The sequence below is a fragment of the Pieris brassicae genome, chromosome 6, assembly GCF_905147105.1.
Source record: "Pieris brassicae chromosome 6, ilPieBrab1.1, whole genome shotgun sequence".
In the NCBI taxonomy this organism is placed as follows: Eukaryota; Metazoa; Arthropoda; class Insecta; order Lepidoptera; family Pieridae; genus Pieris; species Pieris brassicae.
In genome coordinates this window covers 2,644,983-2,664,613 of record NC_059670.1, presented here as the reverse complement: position 1 = coordinate 2,664,613, position 19,631 = coordinate 2,644,983, and the positions used below count along the sequence as shown (strand labels likewise).

Genomic DNA, 19,631 nt, shown 5'->3' with positions numbered 1-19,631 from the left:
CATAGCTTAGGAAAAATTAATTAAAAAACAATTTGGTAGGTACAATTATTTGACAATTACAAAAGAAGAGACAGTGCCACATACTTGTTTTGGCTGGTAATAGCGTCGCTATCATGGATATTAGTATTGCTAGTAAATAAAAATTTACCATTATAAGGGAAATAATTTGAAGTCATGCTGAATAACTTAATAATTTATTGAAATGTCTTAATACGTGGGTAACACTGAAAATGTTTTAACTAGCCAGTTAGAAACATAGCTAATGAAAACATTTTTGAATTTCAATTTTAGAACTCTTTGGTAACCTAATATAGAATATTGCATTCATTTATTACTTGTTTTTGTGAGTTGGCGGCAAATCTAAAACTCTTACTACACGTGAAAATGAACCTAACACGAGAAAATTTTTGGTCAATATTATGACTTTTTTTGTGGGCTTACTTAACAACAAAGCTATAATAGGCTGCGATTAGATTATAAGATTAGGGGCTTAATGAAGCCCCATCTTGTGCCACTATTTACAATTGCTTTAACGAGTTTAAGCGTGGAGGTATTAATCTCTATGATGATCCGCGTGATGTACTGCCTTTAACACGGACTACTGAAGATAACATCAGTGCTGTGCTACGCATGATAGAGGAAGACAAGCCTAGGCATTGGTATGGGTCAAGATCAAAAAATATTACACGAAAATTAAGGCGTCAGGAGCTTTGTACCAGATGGATTCCCCATACTTTAACCGACGACCAGAAACACCTTCGCATGTACTGGTGTCGCCAAATGTTAGATAAGTTCAACGGCGGTGACTGAAATGCTGTATTTGACATCGTCACAGGTGATGAAAGTTAGATATATTGCTACGTATCGGAAACCAAAAGATAATCAGCTCAAGGGGTGTTTCCTTCGAGGAGCGGCCAACTAAGGTAAAGAAAGAAAGAAGTCAAGGAAAAAGCTGTCTACAGTAATCTCTGTTCCTGTGAACGGAGATTACTTCGTAAATCTATAAAAGTATTGGCAACTTTCTACATTAAGCCGCTTTTCATTTTCTAAACATTTTCAGTGTTACCTAGGTACTAGTATCTACAGTTATAGGCATAAAAAAGTGACGAAACTTAGGAACTACTGATAGGTTTTGTTACCTGTCCTATATATATTATCTTTTAAGATATCTAGCAACCGTTTGATTTAAAACTATGCCATAGCTACATAGAATAAAAATAAATACATTTTAGTTGCATTATAATTAGATGTTGTTAGTAAGGAAAAGTTATTGTACGCAACAAAATGGCGACGGTGGTAATCTAAGTAAGTTTCATGTTTATTTTTAAACCGGACACGTTCTCGGTGTACTCGGGTTTAAGTGCTTCTGTACGAAATGAATAAATAATATGGAAATGGTCTTATTTTCAGTTGCTATTGTAAAAGCGAACTACTTTCTGACATTTACAAGCAATTTACCCGTTTATTCAATAACGTACCTTTATATCCTGGTAGCCTCAATTAGTAAATTAATGTTCTGTCATATTTATCAGATAAGTGATACGATAATGATAACCATAATTTTGTTTTAGATTTGTAGCTTATATATTTACGCGAGTATAACACGTTTTTAAAAAAAATTACTATTATTCCACCACAGTACTAATTGTGACGGATTTAAAGCTCGGGGATCGTCGACGTCGAATTAACTAATTCTTTCCCCTTTATTGTTTACTTAATATAATTATTTGGCGTATTCGCTACAATGAGGAACTTTATAACATCCTAGACGACGCCAACATCGTCCAATTCATAAAGTGCAACAGGCTCAAGTGGCTGGGACATGTGCACCGCATGACGAACCTTACTAAACTCACAACCCGATGGCAAGAGAAAACCCGATAGACGTACGTTACGTGTCCTACGTTAGTGGGATAGAGTTGTGACGAACCTCGAAACAATAGGGGTACGCAATTGGAAATGGGAAAACGGCGAAGCCTACTTGAGGAGGCTAAGGCCCACAATGGGCTGTATAGCCATAGATTATAATATGATTTATTACAGCTTTATCATTTATTATATCTCTGTTTAGCGAAGCATGTCACTCTACTATATTATATAACATAACAAATTATGTCATTATATATCCCTATTATTAGATTCTGTGAATAAGACCCCCCCCCCCCTACGGCCTTCTTTGCCGTTTATTCTCTAGCAGAGGGATAAATAGATTTATATAGGAATAGGTTCGTTGTTTCAGTTTATAATGTTAAACTGTTCATTTCAATTTATGTTATTGTACCAAATTAGCTTTTTAAATCTAGTTTAATAATATATAAATAATGTCAAAAATAATTTTGTAAAACCTTGCTGAAATGAAATAACGACTTGAATTTGACTTATTTATTTAGAAATTTTGGTTTATGCTACTAATTCTGTAGCCGAATTAATACTGACAAATTCACTTTAATTTGTCAATGACGAGGGCCCTCAACGCAGTTCGCACCCGTGTGGGCATACAAAGCGATAACAGGTGTCGTATTGGGCCGTTTGAGTGGCTAAAGCGATTTAAAAAGGCAGTCGCGTAAATTAAAGTACCTTCCAAATATTTGATTTGACGAACTACGGAAGTCCAAAATCTTCCAATATCTGAAAATAAAATCGAATGTCAACGAAGCGACTGAAAAAGAGAATTCGTATTCCCTTGTTAGTCGTAGCTGAATGATCTACGATCGCAGTCTCGACGTTATATATTGGTTGAAAATCGACTTATCCTTCAGGGATTGCGAGTCCATTCTGTTATTAGATTCACATAGCGACTAAGTGCCGAACCGCCAAGATACTACCATTAGATGCTACCTGTTCTAATTCTTTGTCCTACCGTTCTTTTTGCGCCAGTAATTTTAAGTAATTGTTTTGGCTTACGTCAATCAAATGCATGACTTAGTAAAACATTGCACTTATGGCTAGTTTGCAGATTACACGTGCTTGCTAGTTGGAGATGAGGAACCTCATAAAACTATTGATCGACTAAAAAGTGGTACTAAAGTGGTCTTACTTAACTAGTAATAAAAGACAAAACTACTTGTCATAAAATCCAATTCCATCAAAGAAGCCACTGATATAGCATTGGTGGCTACGAACACGCATGTCTCCACGGAGCAGACTCAACTTGCACAGCGCAAGTGCCCTTTTATAGAAAGAGTTGATGATCAAAAATATCTGGGTTTAATTAACCATAAAAACATGAATTGGAATCAATACAGAATACGTCTACAATAAGCTCCGATTTTTGAAACAAATAACAATACTCAAAGTGCGTATTCCAATTAAAACATAACTTGTACTTTAAAACGTGTTTTGCGAGTCAGTCATCATGGTCTAAGCAGCTACGATAGAAACCTGTGTATCACAACCTAATATATACACTCCAACTGCGAATCCTCAAACACGTCTCGAAATTGAGAAAGGGCAATTTATTAACTCTGTAAATAATAAGTAATTTTCATATAAATTAATTAACGTTGTGCCTAGAAGGTGACCATTATCACCACTAGGAGATTATTTACTTATTGCGTAATATATAATAACAAACATTTACACTAAATATATTACCAGACCTACGACCTACCAGAGATGGAATACATAAACTAACTACAAAAAGATTTATGTTGATTATTTAGCAATGGCACATTTTTTAAGCACTAAGGGTTAGCTTAACTATTTTAAAAAAATAAATCAATGTCGCTACAACTTTTCTAGGTCTGGTTTTTACATACAGAAATGTTTCATGATTATTTGTTACTCTAATAGGCAAGCAGGTGATCAGCCTACTGTGCCTAACGCACGCTGTCGACTTCTCGGGTCTTGAGTGAGCGGGTTTCCTCACGATATTTTCCTTCACCGTTAAATGCGCACATACAAAGATAGTCCATTAGTGCACAGCTGGTGATAAAGCCTATGACCTCAGGTCACACACTGAAGCCACTAGGCCAATACTGCCAAGCCTAACTTTTTACATATACGTTACTTTGCTTATGTCTATGTGTAATTAATATCTTCTATGACATATGACATTTGATTAGGCGCATCATAATTATTTTTTTCCACAAGATAAATGATATATTATTAGAAACATATTCTTGTGTGAAATGTATTGTGAAGGTATATGTTTTGCTTATATGTATCTCATTTCGGACGTGGAGTTCCACGGAAATTCACCAACCGGAAATTGATATTCACTCTGATTTGTTATGTATGTGTAAGCACTTACAGCTTTCTTAATAGTTCTCATTTTCCACAAATAATGTCATTAATTAACGGCTTTATGTGATTTAGAGCATCGTGCAACTATGTTGCAGGTGCTTACAAACATTTTGTAAAAAAACCTTGGCGATTTAAAGGGGGAGACAGTCAGATAAATTTGTCAGAAGATTGATCATAATAAATCAGAGTTTTTACCTTCGTTCACTTACACCAAGTTATAACCTATAAATTATACATTGAATTGATTTGTCGCTTAGGATCATGCCAACAAAAATTGGTACGTGTTAAATATCTGTATCGGGGATAAATGTGCGATCGTGCGTGTTTTGCCCGATTAAATTTTTTTAATTCTGTATTTACCAAATAACATTGGTCAAATGGCGTACGCCTCCCGATTATTCCCACTAGCGGAAAGTCTTTCTATGTGCGCAATTTACACGGTGAACACAGTCCATACGTGCCTTAGACCAAAAAAAGCAGATAATGTTGCGCAAGAAAAAAATCTTTAGCATTATAGGCACAAACCAATTTCCTGATCAACGTTTTCTTTTTTTTTAGCCTCAGATTTCTGCACCAATCAAAAAACCAATGGCGAAACAACCCCGCTGGTTTGTCTTATCTAATAAAGTTTGTGTGATACGATAATATGCATGTTACTTTCGGAATTTGTGAGACGACAACCTAACCCAGCAAAAATAACTCCGTCGTGCCATCGATTGTACATATCTATAATAAGCGTTCTTATGCAGGCAATCAAAATAAAGAACAGCTTAGTATATCTGGACGTTTATAACTTAACAATATTTTTCATAATTATTATTATGAGCGAATTACCTTCTTTATTTTATTGCAAAAAACACATATACACAAGACATGAATAGTAAATAATAATAAAAATGTTGTATTTATATGGACCCCTTACGGGTAAAAGTCTGCTGTAAGGCATTCCAGAGTTGTAGCATAACTTTGAATTGCAATATTGGGTATCGATAGATAGCAAACAAACTCTCTATTCCTGTAAATGTTATAATTTTTCTTGTTTCTTTATAAACTTCGCCTATATTGTAATAATGAAACCCTAATTTATTTATCAGATTCATTTTATCGAGCATTCGTAAGTTATCTCATAACTTATTCAACTGCCAAATTCAATTTAAAATTAGAGGAAAGTCATAAATGTTTCTGGTCCATTATTTTCAGAAAGCCGGAAGTCCGGTTCTGTAATATTTCTCGCCTTTTAAATACGAAATGTAGGAAATGTTTAGCTAAAATCGTTGTACCTAATAGCGATTTTATAACAATCTTTTAGATTTTGTAGTGCTCTTAAGCGTTGTTCGGACCTGCGCCTGAATATCAAAATCGTCTAACCAGAATGCTAAAGTTAATCGTTTCCTCGAAGCATGGCTTTCAACATCACAGCCCTTTTTAAGGAACTTTCTGCCACGCTCCACCGCTGTGGATCGGCTGTGTGTTGGAGCTACCAACTGATACGACTTTGAAGACTTCAAAAAAGAGAGTACCATTCTCTCATAGGTCGACAACATACCCGCTAGCCCACAGCGTTGCAGCTGTCCATGGGCGGCGGTTATTACTTTATTCAAAGTGACCCAGCTCGACCTTCCTACAAGGACTTACTCAATTTAATCCATAGTTTATTAATTTCTCTAAAAAAGATTTCTTTCATTTATCTTAATCAAAGCTGTTTTGTCTATTTATGTATTTTGGTTTCACTATAAAAAGTTGTCTTTTATTTTAATTTAATTGTCCTAATTATTGATACATTTTGTTTTTAGTATATGAATATTATTTTAGAACCTACAAAATGTTAATGTGACTTTAATTTTACATAGCTTATTAATACAATACATGTGAAACAAAAAACTGTATTACTATTGACGTTTATAAGTGTACATACCAATATTAAAAAAATAACTTTCAAATGATTATACCGAAAACAATTTTTTCCTACAATAATATCACAATAAAAGAGCGCAACATTACATGAACCACAATCTAGCCTATACGATGAATATGGCTTGTAAGTAATATTATGTTGATTTAATTTTCTAAAATACAAGTGAAGCGCTTAAACTAAGGTAACAGTTCTATAATGTTTTGACACTATGTTCGTGTGCTACTAGGTTGATTAACTCAAAACGATTAGTTCTCTTTAGACAAAAAACTTAATAAGGAATATGATATACAGCCGGTTTTATTTTTTTTAAGGAAGCAAATCAGTATAATGACTAGGAGTTTTATGCTAGAAATCTTTATCAAATTGTAATTTATACAAGTATATATTTACCATTATCGAGAATTAATTTTGGCAGTTGTTGTATGGATGCGTTCAGATATATATTAAATAGTTTATAGGTAAGATATCCTTTGGGGTAGTTGTCTTGCGACGCTGGATGACAACATGAAATGACACTTATTCTATTGGACATTATCGGAAACGAAAATGTTAAATTACAATTTATGAGTCTGGTCAAAACTAAAGAGCTCATATTGGCTTCAAGTTTGCGATACAGTTTACATTTTGTTTACGCTTATTTTGTTTATACGCTGTTATATTCAGTAAAGGATCACCAGTGTCTATAAAAAATATCAAGTAAAAAGATACAGAAAAGTAAGTTAAGTAAAGTTTTGTAAAATGTATCTTACAGACATAAGCTATTCTTGGCTAGTAGTCATTGACTGAGTTTTCTTAAAATAGGTTTATTAAGTTGAGAATAACAAATTTTGAACTTGTGTTAGCACAGTACCAAAATTAAACAGCTGATATTAAAATTGAAAACTGAAGAATAACTTTACGAGTCAAATCTAACTAGAGTAACCATATCTAACATTTTAAAATCTTGTAAATAACAATAGCATGATAAATTTATCATTAACGATTGATACTATAAAAAATTCCGGTAATCAAGCGATGATGTAATCTGCACGTGTTTTGTTGATCACATGTTTAACCATGCGCCAAAGACATCGCAAACGAATTAGGACATTCGTTCGACATTCGAAACATAACGGTAAGTTATGGAACTTTTTGTAAGCCTTTTACAATACAAATGCTTGATTAAACTCCGTTAAAGCATGAGAGAGCCACGTTTTTGAACGAATTACGTCGAAATTGACTTGAAAGGATTTTCTACTGCTTCTTCAAGCCAATAATTACTATGGCGTTACTACGGCGTCTTAATTGTGTAAATTAACAATATTTTTTATATTAGATGATGAGTGTAAATTTACAAAGTTCAAGGACTCCCCGGACTGATAAAAATGATTCAACGTAACGTTTAAACAATTTCTTTTACGGATATGAAGGCAAATTACATAACTCAACGTTTTGCTAATAGATGGCGTTGTCATGGCAAACTTTTAACAAACTAATCGTAATATCAAATAGTTATCTGTCATCTTGATTCGGCAGTCCTGACCACGATTATTGTAAAGCACTCAAAAATCGAGTCGTCTAGTAAAAATTACGATTTTCGTTCCCGTGCAGATCGTAATTTCCAGAGAATTCTTCAAACACCTTTACGTTGTAAAGTTTCCTGGTTTGGAAATGTTTACCTCTAGAATACAGACGAGCTCATTTAAGAATCTCCTACTTTCGCATTTAGCATTTCTCTTTTACTTTATGTTCAGGTATTTATTATTTGTTTTACCGTAAATTTTCTTCTTCATATTAGACTAAGCGATCTTCATATTACGTATACATCTGTAGTGTTTAAAATTGCAACATATATGCTTTATTAGATACACCTTTCTTGTTTACCTTACTGTGTCAGTGCGAGCTAAGACATTAATAATAAAATTGGTTAATTTAAATGTCTAGTAACGATTGCCTGGTAGAGATCGTAGTATGCGATATGGCTGCGTATATTGTGCAGTTTGTCGTAACCTAGTTTATCTTTTATGTCCAATAGAAAATTATTATTATAAGTCAATCTTTATGTAAGACGTAACTGAATTCTCTCATCCAAGTATTCTTGAATATTGTATGTAATTATCCTGCGCGCGTAATCAGCACTAAAGTTCAGACGAACGCTGAGAGAGGCAATATACATAAAAACTTTATATTTTCTATATTTATAGAGTTATATTAAATATTTTTTGATAATTGGAATCTGTATTCCTCATTTAGAAAGGATGATGCCCGCTGCTCATAACGCTGCTCAGCTTACGAGTAGAATAAACAAGGCAGCCATGGATGGTGAGGTGGGGTCAAATGGGCTTTGTCGTACATAATTTGACCAAATCCAAGACGAACAAGAGGGGACAGGTCATATGAACCCATAACTGACGAGAATGTCATGATTCAATGATTGGATGAAGCAGAGTATCAGGACTCTGGTAAGTGGAGATCCATGGTAACAAGGGTAGGCCCCTTGTAATAAAAAGGCGTGACTGTATAAATAATTAAAACGTAATTTCGTTTGATGGTAAACTTCTTATGCGCAAGATTCAGAGCTGAGATTTAGTGCGAACTATGACTCTCGCGTGTTAAAATTAACACTTATATGCTGGCATAGGATAACGTAAGGCGTAAGGCGGTTATTACACAGCAAAAACACCTACATTTTGTTCCGAGATAATGCTAATGTATTTTTAACAACTACATTTGAGATTAGCGAGTGTGTATAAATCTTATAGTTTATATCAGAGCCGTTTGATACTTTGGTCCAATAGCAACATCGGCCCGGCAATAATATTTAGTTTTTGTTCCACGCAAAATCAGCGTACGAATATTGAATTTATATTGAAATGGGCTGCAAAAACGTCCACATTTGATATTAGACAGCACCTGAGAGGCCATGGTTTTTATGTATGGCCCTACATCCTCTTAGGTCCGGACCTTGAGATTACTGTGTCTGTGATATTTTTATCTTATAGGCAAGTATGTGATCAGCCTTCTGTGCCTGATACACATTGACTTTTTGGGTTTAAAGCCGGTTTTCTTACGATGTTTTCTTCACCGTACGGGCAAGGTTTTAGTTTGTCAGTCATTCATTTTTGTGTAGCTGTTGTACGAACCTCATGGATGAGAGTAAAGCCAGGTAAACACTGCTCAATAAATTATTTATAATCACAATTATGATGTAAAATTTAAAATTGAAATTTTACAAGATATTGTTATTAAATTCTTGAATGTTTTGCGTATTTATGATATATTTTCAGAGTGCGGCGAGCAATTAAATTATAGCGCGATATTTTTAAACTTTTATTGTAACGAGTTTATCTTTCATATCACGTTAAATGTTTTAAAATAGTATGTTTATCTTAATAAATGTTTGTTGAGATATTCTGCAACTAATTTATCTGGTTATTCAACCTTTTTATCTGTATAAAATACTACTTAGAGCCGTTGAGTCTATAAATATCTCTAACGATTGGTTTATATATATTTAGCGAATTGCTGTACAATGCGATAAATATATCAAACGAAACCTAACCCGATTATTACTATTTTATTACTATTTTATAAACTAAATCATCAATCTATTTATCTAAGGGTGTGAATCGTAGAAGGATACTAAAGAAAAAAAGACAAAAGATATCTCGCACCAACTCCAACCACTACTGTCTTCGCCGTATTCTGGGTATCTTCTGGCCTAACTAACCCCTAGCTTTAGGGGCACCGCCGAAAAACCCCGAAAGCGAGCACATCAAGCAACGCAAGTGGAAATTGATAGGTCATACGCTCAGAAGAGATTCCAATCATATCCCCAAGCATAGGCTTGATTAAAAACCTGATGAGGCAAAGAAGCTTGGAGCGAGGTAAAAAACGGTGCTCTAGACCGAACGCGATGGAGACTCACTGTGGACGTCCTCTGCCCCATCATAGGACATTGAGTAAAATTTTTACGAGGTTTAAGTAAGAGTTAACACTGAATGAACCAGAGGGCTGAAAGCTCTTTCATTCTTAATTGAAAGTAACTAGTTTTCCTGTTTTTAATACAGGTGGCAATGAGACATGAGTGTCTACCATGAACTGATACAATCGCTGATGGCCAATAGGCTCGCAAGGCTGTTACTGCCGCTTCATTGGTTGGAAGTCGAAATATCTAAGAATAATTATTTTAAATTTCATATGGAAATAATATTCAATTTAGCAAATGTTGGATCTGGACTAAAATTAATAATTCCCTCGAACATTTCCCTACATATGCATATTCAAAGTAAGAAATAATAGGAAATGTAGCACATGTTTCGAAAACCTCGCTAAAATGGTTGAAATTCCATTGCTGGACACTTGTGAGCTGAAAACACGCCAACAAAGAGTACCCTAGAAACTCTTTTGAACACTTTGCTTCATTTCGTTTTTTTTAATTTTTATTTGTTCGGTCTAGCGAATTCGGATGATATTATCAGTTGATAGTAAAATAGCGTTAGTGTAATTAAATATAAATCTGTCCTGTAGTTTCTAAAATTTGTGTGACAATCTAAAATTGGTATTATCCAAATAGGATTTTTATAAGGCGCCTGCCAAATTAAAGAACGCAATGGTGCACTAAAATCTAAATCGCTTCTTCCTTACGCCAGTGTTAGAATGTCTCTGCCAAAACCTAAAATAATCTAATCTAAATAAGTTTTCTATGAGATTTAAGTACTAAGTTACAGAAGAGACACCGTAAAAGTGATTTCTTTGATGTATTTATACAATAATATTGTTGTTTTTTTTTAATTAAACATCAAATATCGATTGCATTGCATATATTTTTGACGAATGAGAATTATCAAAACAGTCGCTACTAACTTTAGACCACATTTCATGCTAACGCGTATTATAAGTAACTATAGTTTAAAAAATATTACAGGATAATACAACATAAATCATAATATATATTTGAAAACTACTGTGGTTTGTAATGTAACAATAGTAGTGTTTTTAGCATAGCGACACATACATTTAAAAATAAATATTAATCTTTTTTTATGTAGATAAATTTTTCTTATAAACAAAAGTAATTTGTGTCATTTTAAACAAAATTTATTTCTGTTCTACTCTTCTTTCATCATTGTGAGATAGTATAATCTTCTTTTGTGGGCGAATAAAAATACATAATATATTGAACAAGAGTATTGTCTTTTAACGAGTTTCACTCAAGATTTTGCGTAAAAAATATTAAAATAAACTTTGTTACGAGACATTGAACATGTGATTTATTAGCATTTGGATAAAGCCTACATCCAGATTAATCCCTAAACTAAACCTTCTTTGGGAATGCTTTGTTTTCACTTGAACATATCTTACGTTGACCTTTGCTCATTAAGATAACATATAGTTACATCTATGTTATCGGGATAATTTTGCTAAATTTATAAGGTATGTAACAATATTTTTATAAGTGAACGATGAAAAGTTTATTTCCGAATAAGATTTAATCCGACCGAGATTTAATCAAAACAGTTTCATAGTCTGTGGGCTAATATATTAAACGTTTCTATGTGTGCATTTAATACTTATACGTACGGAGAATTGACGACCTCAGACCAAAATTGATTGTCAGACATAGACTGCTGACCCACTAGCCTACAAAGAAATATTTAATAAATGGATACACAAATCTAAGGATAAAGAAATCTATTGTTTTTAACATCATATTCATTACATACCTCTAAATATTACCCTAACTGCGTCACTTTACTTGGTGTTAAAATATGAAAACTATATATATACAATAAATAAAATGGAAGCTATTCCAAGGGGGAACGCTGCCAGTATCGGAACCTTGCCTAAAGAGACTCCTATTAATAATATATTTTAGTTATTATATTTTAAAGTAAGTTACTGTTTTTTATAGTAGGTCCTTACATATGAAATTGGCGTTTTGTATGGGAGGAACAAAAAGTCGAATATTTTTAAATATAATATATTTAATTAATCAAAGTATGAACCATTGTTTTCTATGCACTTTTGCCATCTCATAGGTAGTTCATTGATCCCTTTACTAAACAAACCAGTCGGACGGGAATCAATAAAATCTGTGAAGGCGATTTGGACTGCCCCATCAGAGTTAAATATTTCCCTTGCAAGAAGTTGTCCAAATTTCGAAAAAAATGGTAATCTGTTGAAGCAAGGTCCGGGGAGTACAGAGGATGTCTTAGACATTCCAATTGAAGCTCTTCTAATTTGGTAGCCGTCTGTTGTGCAGTGTGTGGTCTAGCGTTGTCGTGAAGTAGCAGTGGCGTGGAGCGATTGACCAGCCTAGGTTGTTTGGCCGCTAGCTTTTCCATAATGGTTTGCAAATGCTGACAATAGACATCAGCCGTAATAGTCTGGCCACATTTGAGAAAACTGAAATGAACAATACCGGCACTAGTCCACCAAACGCTTACAAGTAACTTTTTCATCACAGGTAATGATTCGGTTTAAAATACCTTCATTATAGTGCCAGTTCAGTAATGTAACGCAGCGGTCGACGTGCGTTTGCCGGTTTGCTTCAGTCAATTCGTGAGGTACCCACCTTTCAAGCTTTTTAATCTTCCCAATTTGCTTCAAGTGAATTAAAACAGTTTTATAACTAACACCGCAGCCTGCAGCTAACTCGGATGTGGTTTGCGATGGATCCGCTTCCACAATAGCCTTCAATACTTATTATCAACTTGGGTCTAAGGCCGTCCACGGGGCTTGTTCTGCAGGTCGAACGAAAACGTTGGAACCAAAAACAAACTGAATTTTCTTTTGCAACATGACCGCCATACATTTCATTCACCCTTCGAATCGTTTCTGCAGCACTAGTGCCACGGCGGAAGTCGTACTCGTAACTAATGCGATACTTTAAGTTTTCCATTTTGTAAAATGAGTGACGCAAACAGAAAAAACAGAAGAACAACAAAAAACAAATGAATGACGGTCATCGAAGTACAAATACATGAGTAAATAGCTGTACAAATTTGAATTTGAAATTCCTAACCAAAGAGGAGGTATTTGAAGTCAAAGTGGCCAGTACGACAAAACGCCAATTTCATATGTAAGGACCTAATATTAATTTATTTTAGTTGTACGATTACTTTATATACGTTAATTGGAAGTGAATTTCTTAATAAAACATTTTAAACTTTTATTTAAATATAACAAATTAAAAACGTGTTATTTGATGAGTAAGCGTCGGTGAACGGTTCTTCCCCGCTGTCTTACCTGTTTGTACAAATATCACAAAGTAATAATGTGTGTTTTAAACATAATTATAGTTAGACAATTTGGGTGTAATATTTATGTATGTGTACAATTTCTGTAAAGTAAATAGTATAAAAATATATCAGGTTAAATTTAAATTATGCCAATAGCTGGTAGCATACTAGTAGTAGCTAGTAGAAGATGAGACAACCGGAACCGGACAGCCCGAAAGATTGCAGGCTCAGGACAGAGCGCGATGGAGACTCACTGTGGACGTCCTCTGCCCCATCATGAGCTTTAAGTAAGTGTTAACACTGAATGAACGAGACTACTGAAAGCTCTTTCATCCTTTATTGAAGGTAACTAGTTTCCTTTTTTTTAGTACAGGTGGTAAAGGGACAGAGTGTCTACTATGAAGGTATACAATCGCTAATGGCCAATAGGCTCTGCCCCATCTAGGGGTTCGACATGACGTCAAATAAATTATATCTAGTAACATTTTGCGTCCAAGTCTATAATATTTTTTTGATATTCTGTCTAGATTTACGCTTTAAAAACTAACCCACGGTGGCGTAATTCCAATATATATATATATATATATATATATATATATATATATATATATATATATTCTAAGACTATATTAATTTAAAAATTAGTAAGATTACGTATGTTTAAATGGAAACTAAAAAATTGCTAAATACACGAAAAGATATAATACCAAGATTTTCAGTCACTATTGATAGAACTTTTAGTCTAATATAATATACACATCCATGTTCTTCATTTAAAATTACTACACAAACCTATAGACTAATTTTCGAATCTGTATTGTAGAGTTCTGATCAGCCTACAACCTGAACCAACAATTATTTCAATATGAATCAAACCCAGTGTCAGTAAACGATTCTAAATAACATTAATCAAATATATAATATACTTACAATTAATATAACTCTGATAAATTAATATCATCGAATTAAATTGTATATCGCAGAACCAGTCACACCATTTTTTATATTTTACTATGGGCTGACTGGTCTGGGTCAGTGTTTTATTGACTTTGGAAGTGAAGACACTGCAATGATATTTTTCACGGCCATATTCGTGTTTGGATTGACATTGGCAGATGCGTGTGAGTCGATTTATATATTTTTGTTTATGTGGCTATTTCAGTTATGAAATTAGCCGTCTATTATACATTTATGAAATAAATATTAACATTCAATATGATTTTTATTTTAAAACAACGGCTAATATTATTTTTGTAGTGTGTGAGACGGCCGTATAAAAAATATTTGAATAATTACTCGTGAAACAATATTTACCGAAGTTATTTATATAATCAAAATATTACATTCTGCCTTCACACAATACTGCAAATTCATGTAACTGTGTATTATCAAATATTAATAAAAGTGTTTACGTCATATCTGTAAATGTACCTTTTACCTTTAACGAATTTTAATTTGTGGATTTCATTCAAAACAATATTGATATCTGCCTCTAAGACACAATGGACTCCCTCTGGCTTATTGATATAATCAAATAAATGAGAAATAAAATAAAATTTTAGAATCAAGACTTTGGTAACGTATATATATTTACAATCAGAGCACTCACCGCAATCTCATAAAATACATATAAACAATAGATAAGAAATAATACGAAATGAACCGAAATAGACAATAAACTCCAAACCGTGTTGGGGAAAAGTGTGCGATAGAGATACAATAAGAGAATAATGTATGTAAGAGATAAAGACATAGTATAGTTTAGGAAAACGCTGCAAATGTGAATCAGGAATATCCGGATAGCACTGGCGTTTTCTTAACCTCATAAGGTCAAATTTAATGATTTGAGTGTGTATTATTAGCTCTACAGAAATATTGTAGTATATAATACGTATTTGAATACGTATAGAGCTATCAGTCGCGTAACTATACCTGGGGCCCGTGACAATTTCTTTTGATGGGGCCTTATCAGTAAAAATCGTCACGTTGTACTCAGTTTAATTTTAATAAACTTCGAGTATTTTCATAGTACTCAATTACACGTTGTATATGTCCCACTAATACCACAATAATAACTCCTCTCTTAGGCGAGAGGAAATGGTCTGTAGCCCCCACGCGACCCTAATGCGTATTGCATTAATCCATAGAACATAATATCTCAACGCATTCATCATCTATTCGCTATCTTTTCGGTAAAGGAAACGTGAGGAAACCTGCATTCATTTACAATGAAATAGAAATTTAAAAAAAATAGCTCGTGGCCTCTTGGGCAGGGGCCCTCTTGGGTCGGGGGCCCGTGGCAATTTGCCAGCCCTACCACTCTATTGTTACACCACTGAGAGCTATACTATAGCTTTTTTTATGTGTTATTATCAATTATGTTCAGCATATCATGCATTAATTCAAGTAGAACTTGCTATTAGTATTAAACAATCGACACGGTATACAAGCACAAAACTACTCAAACTATTCACATAGATAACTTACGTACACTTATGAACGTCAACAGAAAAGATGTTAAATTAATTTACATTAACTACCAGTTCGCAAGTCAACAAGCGTACGATATGAAGAACTGGCAAGAAAGTCACTATTTTTAATCGCTTTAAGTCATACAAATTGTTTGAACTGGAGCAAATCAATCTCAAGGATTAGTCATTTAAATACTAAGCAAATTTATAAAAAGATTTATTGATTGATTTACGTTTAACAAGAATTTTTAATTTATTCAGTGATAAATCTCTAATTTCGCTTGGAAGTTTGTTGTTAAAACGAATACAATTTCCATATAGGTAAGGAATGGTTTATCAATTGAACCTGGATAAAAAACCACTCCAAACTAAATTGCTAATTGTATAACAATAGGCGTTTTATATTTAATGTACAGGAATATTAAAGCTATATAAAACTAGTATTAAACATATATGTAGGATAGATTTATCTGTTTCCCCGAATCAAAAACGAAAGTTCCAGTCCTAATTCCAAGTTTTCAATAATTTTATCAATTTTATTATGTTTCTGCAACGAAGTGTTAATAATTAATGATAATGAATCTATTACAGCATGTCCCTCAATTGTGTCAAAAAAGGATTGGGGTGGATTGAAACCTATCCACGTGAGTTACCTCCTCAGGCCTGTAGATCTAGTCATTATTCAGCATACAGTTACTCCATTTTGTTCGACTGATGGCACTTGTACTGAGGCTACTCGTAGTATACAAAATTATCAAGTCGATGAGTTAGGATACTGGGATATTGGCATGTCGTGAGTATATTTTAGTGCTTATATAGAAATTAATATGATCGAAAGAAACATTCCGTGAATCACTTATGAGATAGTTAGTGACTGGTAGGAAAATAAATGAAACAATCGACAATATTTATTTTCAATTGTTTTATTTACGAAACTTTAGCAAGGAAGCTAACTTTCTGGAATCATAAAAAAATGATATTGGGTAAGGAATTTTGGAGAAAAATGAAAGTTAAACGCAACGCATAGAGCGTTTAACTGCGTTTAGTCAAACAGAAATAATAACAATGTCACATCTCGCTGTTGACCAATTAGAACACACGCCATTTACCTTACTGCAGTTAAATTTAAACAAACTAAAGTAGAAACTAAACTGAATCAAAGAATTCAATGTGGACTTGTATACTTTATTAATGTTTGTACTGACATTCTATAAAAGGAACTATAATCATCATTATTATATGTATACTTAAACGAATATAAAATGTCTTGAGGTAAAACTTTTATGTTACAGATTTCTAGTAGGCGGTAATGGAAAAATATACGAAGGCTGTGGCTGGCTCCACGTTGGCGCTCATACATACGGCTACAATAGTAAATCCATCGGCATATCCTTTATAGGGAACTATAATAGTGAGTAGTTGCAGAGTTCGCATCGTAAAACCTGTTTGATTTGGGATTCGGTTTATACGTTCGTCATCCTTGACGTATATGAGTAGTTTAAGGATTTGTATTAAATATATATTTTTTGAACTTCTCACGAAACAAATTGTATTGTAATTGTAATTGTGAGCATAATAACGGTACAACTGGAAAACACATTGCTTTTGTAATAAAATAATGATTTAGAATGAGCGATAAATTAAGGCGCTGCCTTTTACGCCTGGGCCTCAGACACGTATGTGAATAGCCATATGTGCATGACACACAACGTTGACTTTTTACATCTAATACATGCCGATGATTTGCCATACAAGTAAGTATTCAATGAGCATGATACAGATAAGTCAATTGGTACACAGCCGAGGTTCGAACCTACTGCCTCAGGGATGAAAGACGCTGAAGCCACTAGGCCAATACTGCTCCAACTGCTCAAACGTTTTTAAATCCGGTGAAATATGTAGGAATAGTATTGTCTTTTGTTAACATAGCTTTTACACATTAAGAAAAACACTTTTTGAACGGGTTGAAGCTATGTATTATTATTTAAAACTTATAATTATTAACATAACGTACCGATGTTTCGCGTGCTTTTCAGCGTGCGTGGTCACGGTGACAAAAAAATTAAAATTTAGAATTATGTAAATAATGTAATAACACATAGCTTCAATCCTTTAAAAAAGTGTTTTTCTTAATATGTAGGAATGTTATTTTATGTATAGAAGATTTGCTGATTTTCTGTTGTCAATCTTTGTCCATATTGCAGATGACGATCCGACGAGTGCCCAACTCGAAGCTGTAAAGGAACTTTTACGCTGTGGAGTGGAGGAAGGTCATTTATCAGCAGATTACAAAGTTGTTGGACACAAGCAATTAATCGCTACACAGAGTCCTGGAAGACGATTGTACCAAGTTATAAGAACCTGGCCCGAGTGGTTGGAAGATGTTACATCTATTAAGAATAAAAGCTAAAACATACTTTGAATATCGACTACGGCTAATCTACCTAGTACTGTTTAATAAATACTAACACTAATGATGTTTTGAATATAATGTCTTAAATATTATGAATTTAATAAACTTCTCAAAACTGAAATTAAATTATAAATTTTATTTTATAGCATTAATTAATAACATTTTGCATTTATTATATTTTTAACACTCATTTTTTATAAGGGAGAATTCAGGCTGGAATTTGAGTGCCAAATTCTATAAGCATGGAAATCTAAAGCTCTAACATACTCAAAACATACAATACAAAAAATCTTATTGTAATTTAAAAAATATTTCTCTTGAGTTTAGGACAAATTATTTCATGGCTTATTACACGAAGTTCGAAGACTTCGTTCGCATAAATGAACATGTTATTGGCTGAACTTTAATAAACAATCTTAGTACATTATAATATAAGCTTGTTCAACCTCAAATCATCGTATTTCAGTTAATATGTATTTATAAGCATCATAACTCAGGGCTATGCGATTTCTTAATGTATGAAGCATCTCTCTCAAAATTCATACCCAATTTCAGATGAAATTATAAAAAAATAAGATTTATATATATATTAAGTTAATAGAATGATAGGTTTCGCTTGTAATTTGCTTTTAATGTTATCAGAGACAAATGGGCAGAAGTCTCATCTGATGTTATATGATACCGCCGCCCATAAACACTCGCACTGTTAGAAGGTTCGCAAGCGAGCTGCCGTCCTTTTAAGAATTTGTCCGCGCTCTTCTTAAAGGACCCTAAGTCTAATTGGTTAGGAAATACTTCAGTGGGCAGCTGGTTTCGCCAGCCACTCTCAGGCAAGATGTCCCGACAGCGAGGTTTTGTATCTTTGATTCTGCAAAATTATTGTTTTATCCAAACTGGTTCTTCTCTAAATAATACGAGAGGAACGACATCTGCACGTGTGCACGTGACTCCTGTTTTGAGCGTACTGAGTGTGACTGAACCGCGTACTCAAAGGATTCGTCAAAAAACTGACAGTCGGGTGGAGCACTCTGAGCGCTGGTTTCCCCGTATCACTACGTACGGACTGCACGAATGCTCGCTGCGTAACATGTTACATTACACCTCGTAACGTTGGTAAGTACCCAGCCTTATGGGGCACCTGAAAACCGGGTCTTATCATACGTTAAATGGATTACCATTGGAAAAATACCACTTTTGTATGAAACTTTGTATTTAGTATCAGTAGTAAATTTATTTAATCTTTAAACTTTTTGTACTTCTATTTTAAGGTGTCAAAATTAATGTAAGTATAGTCGTAATTTTATTTACATAATAATATTTGGCTTGCTACAGTTTTTTAATTTTAAAAATAGAACGATAAATTG

The 19,631-nt window shown here is 33.6% G+C and overlaps 1 protein-coding gene across 1 annotated transcript; it reads left to right on the top strand.

Moving 5' to 3' along the window:
* Positions 1-14,419: 14,419 nt before the first annotated feature.
* Positions 14,420-18,405, top strand: LOC123710898 (peptidoglycan recognition protein-like). The gene is made up of 4 exons (XM_045663195.1): positions 14,420-14,504; positions 16,446-16,647; positions 17,147-17,265; positions 18,059-18,405. Exons 1-4 carry the CDS (start codon positions 14,453-14,455, stop codon positions 18,262-18,264), a joined length of 579 nt encoding a protein of 192 aa, XP_045519151.1. The 5' UTR covers positions 14,420-14,452; the 3' UTR covers positions 18,265-18,405.
* Positions 18,406-19,631: the final 1,226 nt, after the last annotated feature.

Coding starts and splice junctions, on each gene's coding strand:
- LOC123710898 (XM_045663195.1), top strand. CDS start 14,453: ATGATATTTTTCACGGCCATATTCGTGTTTGGATTGACATTGGCAGAT. Junction 16,648..17,146: donor TACTGGGATATTGGCATGTC/GTGAGTATATTT, acceptor TTTATGTTACAG/ATTTCTAGTAGGCGGTAATG. Junction 17,266..18,058: donor CTTTATAGGGAACTATAATA/GTGAGTAGTTGC, acceptor TCCATATTGCAG/ATGACGATCCGACGAGTGCC.